General features: G+C 40.7%; 1 protein-coding gene across 1 annotated transcript in view; it reads left to right on the top strand.

Annotated features, from left to right (window-relative positions):
• The first annotated feature begins 1,205 nt into the window (after positions 1-1,205).
• Positions 1,206-7,136, top strand: part of Wdfy2 (WD repeat and FYVE domain containing 2) — a 125,805-nt gene continuing 119,874 nt past the window's right edge. The window contains exon 1 of the mRNA XM_067150727.2: positions 1,206-1,385. Within this exon, the coding sequence (XP_067006828.2) occupies positions 1,219-1,385 (167 nt within the window). The 5' untranslated portion in view covers positions 1,206-1,218. The remainder of the gene's footprint in view (positions 1,386-7,136) is intronic.

Here is a 7,136-nt window from a genome sequence, read left to right as displayed (position 1 = left end):
GTTGCAGAGGCATTGACGGGCTCGATGTTGAGGGAGTGGGCTGACTGGGTTGAATGGGGTATTGATAACTCAGAGATTGAGAGGGGCGAGAGGATGTAGTGGATTGCACTAGCTGGAGATACGCAGCTCTATCATAGCCGGGAGAAGGTTTAGGTGGCAAATCCTTAACAATCACTTGTGTGAATTTGCGTTTGCGAGGGGCGTCTGGTATAGGAGAAGGATGTTGAGAGGGTAGGGGAGGAAATTCTTGAATGTTATTATACTCAGAATAAGTAGGTGGAAAGAGTCGAGCAGAAGCTTCTGAGAAGGAGATGTTATCAGTGCACATGAGTTTTTTGATTTCCACTTGCTTCTGATGAACAGCACAATCTGTTGAACCGGTTTCGTGTTCCCGGTTGCAATGTACACATAATTTGACATTAGCAAGGCAGTCTGAGGTAGGATGATTCAAACCACAGTTGCGACAGCGAAAGTTAGTGGACTGGCAATTGCGTATGGTGTGGCCATAACGCTGGCATTTGGAACAAATAATGGGGTAAAATATAAAGGGATTGACTTCTAACATTACATGATAGATTGAAACATATTTGGGCAACGTTTTGGAGCAAAAGACAATCTTTACGGAGCCGGTTGGTAGATATACTGCCTGACCATCTTGGAGGGATTTACGGCGTAGGCGATGAACGGAATGAACTTTGACGTCACTCTGAAGTAAAGTAAGAATATCGGATTCAGTTAGATCTTTCTCAACACCGCGTATAATGCCTACGCGGAAGATATTGGAGTGAGGAATAAAGGCACGCAACTTGTGTGTATCAAGGAACTTATTCTGCAGAAAGTCATTAGCATATTGCTGTTTGTTGTAAAGCTTTGAAAGCCCGCTGTATGTGACATACTGTCCTAGATAAAGCGCAATTAAAATTACCACTGTTATTTTGTATTTCAAATGTATTTCAAATATTGCGTGTTTGAGATCCATATATACATATTTTGGTACTATAAATATCTTACGGTTATTATTAGGTTATACGTCGCAATGTTTGCTTTGGCTCGGTACGGCAGCCATGTTTTCTCTGAATTGTAGTTTGAGGATTTTAGTTGGTCATGTGTCTGCAAATATTCTACAGCCCATTTGGTACTGTTGACGTTTTTGCATCAAGCCGGCTGTGAGTTAACAGACAGTTTCTTTCCAGTAACATAGAAGGCGTCGGTTAGTTGATGAACATGGCTGCCGAAATAAAACCTGCTCCTGGGACAAATAGCGATAAATTTAGTACTACGAAGAAACCTGTGCTTTTATCAAAGTTAGAAGGTTGCAACGATGATATAAATGCAGCTATTATAATTCCAGGCGAAGACGGTGTAATAAGTGTTTGTGATGATCGGTGAGTTTTGACACAAGAATTTTGACATCTCTCTTGTAGATTATCACCCATGTCAAAAACATCTGTTGATGACTATTTCTCGGGGTACGTATACTCAGTAGCACCTGTTTTGAGAGATTAATGGCTCGCTGAAATGTGTGGTTACCAAGTTAACTTTATTGTATATCTATTTATGAAGAAAATAGGCCAAAACAAATTATTCCATTTTGCAACTTTTTTTGTTATAGGTTATTCGTCGTCTGTGCTAAGGAATTTACGCCTTTTCATACTTTTGAGATATTTTATACCTCCCGACTTGACATGCAAGCGTAGATGTTTTATTTACATATTTTACCAGACTTTATGGAGTTAGCACACAGTCTGAAATCTTATCGTACATGTTAGACAAGATTTACTATTCCAAAGAATGTAATAATGTGCACATTTAGATTGTTGCGTTCACGGTCCGTAGTTATAGACATAATATACATTTTGGGCTTTTGCTGAAGCAAGAAAACGAGGTGATCTGAGCGAATTGGCCGTGCTGTTAGGGTCGCGTAGCTGTGAGCTTGCATTCGGGAGTTAGTGGGTTCGAATCCTACCGTTGGCAGCCCTGACGATGTTTTTACGCGGTTTCCCATTCCCATTATCACACCAGGCAAATGCGACTGTACTTTAATTAAGTCCACGGCCGCATACTTCCAATTTCTAGCCCTTCCCCACCCTTCCGTTGCCGAAAATCTTCGATGTGTTAGTGCGTCGTTAAAAAAAATCCCTAATAATGTATATTATAAATGATTTATACTGCGAGAAAATTAACAAGAGTAATTTGGTACCGAGCTCGATAGCTGCAGTCGCTTAAGTACGGCCAGTATCCAGTATTCGGGAGATAGTGGGTTCGAACCCCACTGTCGGCAGCCCTGAAGATGGTTTTCCGTGGTTTCCCATTTTCACACTAGGTCAGTGCTGGGGCTGTACCTTAAGTCTACGGCCGCTTCCTTCCCACTCCTAGCCCTTTCCTGTCCCATCATTGCCATAAGACCAATCTGTGTGGATGCGACGTAAAAAAAAAAAAAAAAGGTAATTAATTTTACCCAAAGAAGTGATAAGCTATTAAAAGCAAATTATCAGATATAACAGACTCATTTGAAATAATAAAAATTACTATATTAATAATAATATTGGCTTTACGTCCCACTAACTACTATTACGATTTTCGGAGACGCCGAGGTACTGGTATTTAGTCCCGCAGGAATTCTACATGCTAGTAAGTATACCGACACGAGGCTGATGTATTTGAGCCCCTTCAAATAACTTACCACCGGACTGAGCCAGGATCGAGCCTCCCAAGTTGGGGTCAGAAGGCCAGTGCCTCAACCATCTGAGCCACTCAGTCTGGCAGACTCGTTTGGATTGGTACATATTGTGTGTGGGGTGTAAACCTTAGAGGAGGCCAAGGTATATACTTGTGTCTGTATTCATAGAAAATTTAATTTAATCTCTGAAAGTGATTATTACCTCCAGGATGCAAAATGTTATGGTTTTTTGGCTTTTTTAAATAGTTTTCTGTGAATTTTAAATGCAGGTGTGTTTTTTAATAAAGCACCGTGTTAGCCTCAGATTTAATTGACATAAAATTTATTTTTCGTTCATTCGTAATCTGTTTACCCTCCAGGGTCGGTTTTTCCCTCGACTCAGCGAGGGATCCCACCTCTACCACCTCAAGGGCAGTGTCCTGGAGCTTCAGACTGGTCGGGGGATACAACTGGGGTACCTCGCCCTGGCGGCCTCACCTTCTATGCTGAACAAGGGCCTTGTGGGGGATGAGAAGTTGGGAAGGGATAGACAAGGAAGAGAGAAGGAAGCGGCCGTGGCCTTAAGTTAGGTACCATCCCAGCATTTGCCTGGAGGAGAGGGGGGGAAACCACTGAAAACCACTTCCAGGATGGCTGAGGAGAGAATCAAACCTTCCTCTACTCAGTTGACCTCCCGAGGCTGAGTAGTCCCCGTTCCAGCCCTTGTACCACTTTTCAAATTTCGTGGTAGAGCCGGGAATCGAACCCGGGCCTGTGGGGGTGGCAGCTGATCACACCACACCACAGAGGCGGCAAATTTATTTTTAGTTGTAATTTTTTTAGATTGTAATTGTCTTTTTTACTAAGAAAACTGCTAGTTGTCAAATGAGAGAAATATCCACAAAAGAAGTATTTGCAGTAATATTTTTAGAGTAGGATTAAGAAGTTCAGGAAAAGGAATGCCGTACCTAACCAGTTGGTATGGCACAGAAATAGGCTAATACTACGGATATACAAAATTTTCTTATGTAACCGGAGTGTTTATCATCAAGGCAGGGTAGGAATGGTGGTATTCATGCTGGTGGAAGAAGAATTTGTAAGCTACACAAAAGTTACAGGTGGGAATCATAAAATTCTAGTTGAAAGCCTTATTTCTAAAAAAAATTGCTGTATTCAGGAGATAGTGGGTTCGAACCCCACTGTCGGCAGCCCTGAAGATGGTTTTCCGTGGTTTCCCATTTTCACACCAGGCAAATGCTGGGGCTGTACCTTAATTAAGGCCACAGCCGCTTCCTTTCCAGTCCTAGACCTTTCCTGTCCCATCGTCGCCATAAGACATATCTGTGTCGGTGCGACGTAAAGCCAATAGCAACAACAACAAAAAAAAAATTGCTAACTTAATGTGGCAGAATTTTACTATGGACTGCCAAACATAAACACCGGCAGTCACTACTTGGACTGTATGCATCTAAGCTTGATATGACTGATTTGAGAAAGATGTGACTGTGCGCAGCACAAGGCTACCAACTTAGGAAAGGTTAGGAACAAACTGGTGACAGAAGCATTGTGCTTGGGGAAGCAAAGGGGGTCAGCAGGTTAAGGCTTCTAGTATTCCGTAGGATAACAGTAGCACATTCTATATTTAATAGTGGCAAGAAATTCGAATTAATGAAGTATGCTGGCCAATGAAAAAGCCATTGGTCTGGACTGGTTAGGTCTGATTAGTGACAAAAATAGGGGCGAATTCTGTTTGATAGTGGCAAAACGCTGAATTAAGGAAGTGTGCTGGATAGTGAATTTATTTGCGCAGTTGGAAATTGAATGTATTTGTATTGATTTCGGGAATGGGACCTCATTTTCCATTATATGGCAGTGTTAGGATCTGTTCAGCTATAGGAGAATTGTGCGTGCTACATTTGATTATTTATAAAAGTAAAGTACTTCTGGGGATGGGGTGGCAGGTCCCTGGCTATTGTAATGAACACATTTCTCTTCTAAAAGCACTCCCAGGTAACATTTGCCAAGGTTGGACAACGGATAGTAAAATTCTACCTGGGGAATGCCACAAAAAGGAATGCTATTGTAGTAGGTAGGCCTATCTCAGTTTACCACATATTAACTAGGAAGGTAGTGTGAATGACTGATATCATGACCAACAAATGGTAAATAAGTTAAACTGGGAAGAACAGCTGAATCAGAAAGTGATGAAACCAGCTAGAGGGAAAGTTATTCCAGACATTGTGCTCATAAAACCAGATGAGCCCTATAGAGAAACTGCAGTGATGGACATACAAAAAAATGTATGAAGGAAAGGGTGCTAAACATAAAGCCAATAATTGCAGAGCAGTCAGCTTGATATGTGTTGCTTGTAAGTTATGGGAAAGCATTCTTTCTGATTGTATTAGACTTGTTTGCAAAATTACTAACTGGTTTGATAAAAGGCAGTTAGGGTTTAGGAACTATTATTCAAGTGAGGCTCAACTTGTAGGATTCCAGCAAGATATAGCAGATATTTTAGACTATGGAGTTCAGATGGACTGTATCACTGTTGACCTATCCAAAGCTTTTGATAAGGTAAATCATGGGAGACTGCTGACAAAAATGAGGGCTGTTGGATTAGACAAGAGAGTGACTAAATGAGTGGCTACATTTCTAGAGAATAGAACTCGGAGTAGGCAAAGCATTATCTGATTCTCTAATGATTAAGATGGGGGTCCTGCAAGGCAGTATTATTGGACCTTTGTTTTCTTATGTATATATGTTGAGTACCTATTAAAAGACCGGAATCGCTCGCATTCGGGAGATAGTGGTTTCGAACCCCACTGTTGGCAGCCCTAAAGATGGTTTTCCATGGTTTCCCATTTTCACACCAGGCAAATGCTGGGGCTGTACCTTAATTAAGGCCATGGCCGCTTCCTTCTCATTCGTAGGCCTTTCCTGTCCCATCGTCGCCATAAGACCTATCTGTGTCGGTGCGACGTAAAGCAATTAGTAAAAACAAACAGAGTGGAATCACAGATAAGGGTTTTTTCAGGTGTGTTGTATAGAGCGGTAAATAACTTACATGATTGTGAACGACTCCAAAAAGACCTTGACAAAGTTGTGAAATTGTCAGCAGATAATGGTATGATGGATCTGATGTATGATGCTTGTAACCTACCATGGAATGATATCATAGTACTAGATGACATTGACTCAAAAGTTGATAGATTAAATTTTCTTGTTACTGGACTGTGACAAGCATGCTCCCAAACTACCTGTGAAAGTCAGTCGCCCTCTATGCCCGTAGTTAAATGACAAAATTAAAAAAATATGTTGGCTTGCTGTGATGCATGTTTCCAGAAGTACAAGAAAACTTGCAATGAGTGTGATTTTAAAAACTACAGTGTTTTTAGGAACAGAGTCAAGCAAGTCCTAAGAAATCAGAAATATAAATACTTAAACTCTCTTTCAGGTAAACTAAACACAAGTAACGCTTGGAAACATCTTCGTTCACTGGATATTTTGGAAAGTCTGCAGCAACAGACTGAACCAATTCTTCCTCCTGATGAGCTTAATAGGCCTGCATATTTTTCAGAAGATAGAATACCGCCTCACCTAATTAACCAGCCAGACATTAATGCATACCATTCATTTACCCCATCACCTAATTGCTCGCATTTTACTTTCTAAGCTGTTTCTGGCAACCAACTTAAGAAAGCACTTTATTCAATTAAATCTAAAGCCATAGGTATAGATAACATCCCTATACATTTTATTCATAATGTTATGGGTGCCATCCTTACTATTGTGACACACATTTTCAGCTACTGTCTTAAGACTGGTACCTTTCCATCTCTGGAAGTTCGCAAATGTTATTCCAGTACCTAAATAACCTGACTCTAAACTACCTTCTGATTATCGCCCCGTCTCTATATCCTCCTGGCTCTTTCTAAGGCTTTGGAATTACTTGTGTACGAACAAGTATTGCAATATTTAAATGACCATTCTCTCCTTGACGCCTTGCAGTCAGGCTTCAAGAAGGGGTACAGTACTGCAACTGCTCTCCTTAAAGTGACAGAAGACATCAGACTTGGTATGGAACGTCAAGTGACTGTTTTCACATTCATGGATTTCAGTGGTGCTTTTGACACAATAGACTTGACAACAATTAGGAAATTGGAATCTTACTAGTTCGACACTTTAACGGTCAAGTTCTTTACATCTTATTTGAATTATTGTTGGCAGCGGCTAACAACTCATGACAGCATTTCAGAATGGAGACTTAGGAAATTAGGCACCCTGCAGGGTAGTGTTTTGGGACCACTACTTTTTTCACTGTACATCAGTGACCTCTCATCTATACTAAAATCATGCAAATACCACTTATCTGCAGATGACTTTCAAATATATAGCCTCTTTAGAATAAGCAATTATCAGATGCATTGCAAAACATAAATGCTGACTTGAAACAACTAAGTGAATACTCACGATCAAA

The sequence above is a fragment of the Anabrus simplex genome, chromosome 7 (assembly GCF_040414725.1).
Source record: "Anabrus simplex isolate iqAnaSimp1 chromosome 7, ASM4041472v1, whole genome shotgun sequence".
Taxonomy (NCBI): domain Eukaryota; kingdom Metazoa; phylum Arthropoda; class Insecta; order Orthoptera; family Tettigoniidae; genus Anabrus; species Anabrus simplex.
The sequence above is the reverse complement of the archived record's forward strand: the minus strand, read 5'-3'. Positions and strand labels throughout refer to the sequence as shown.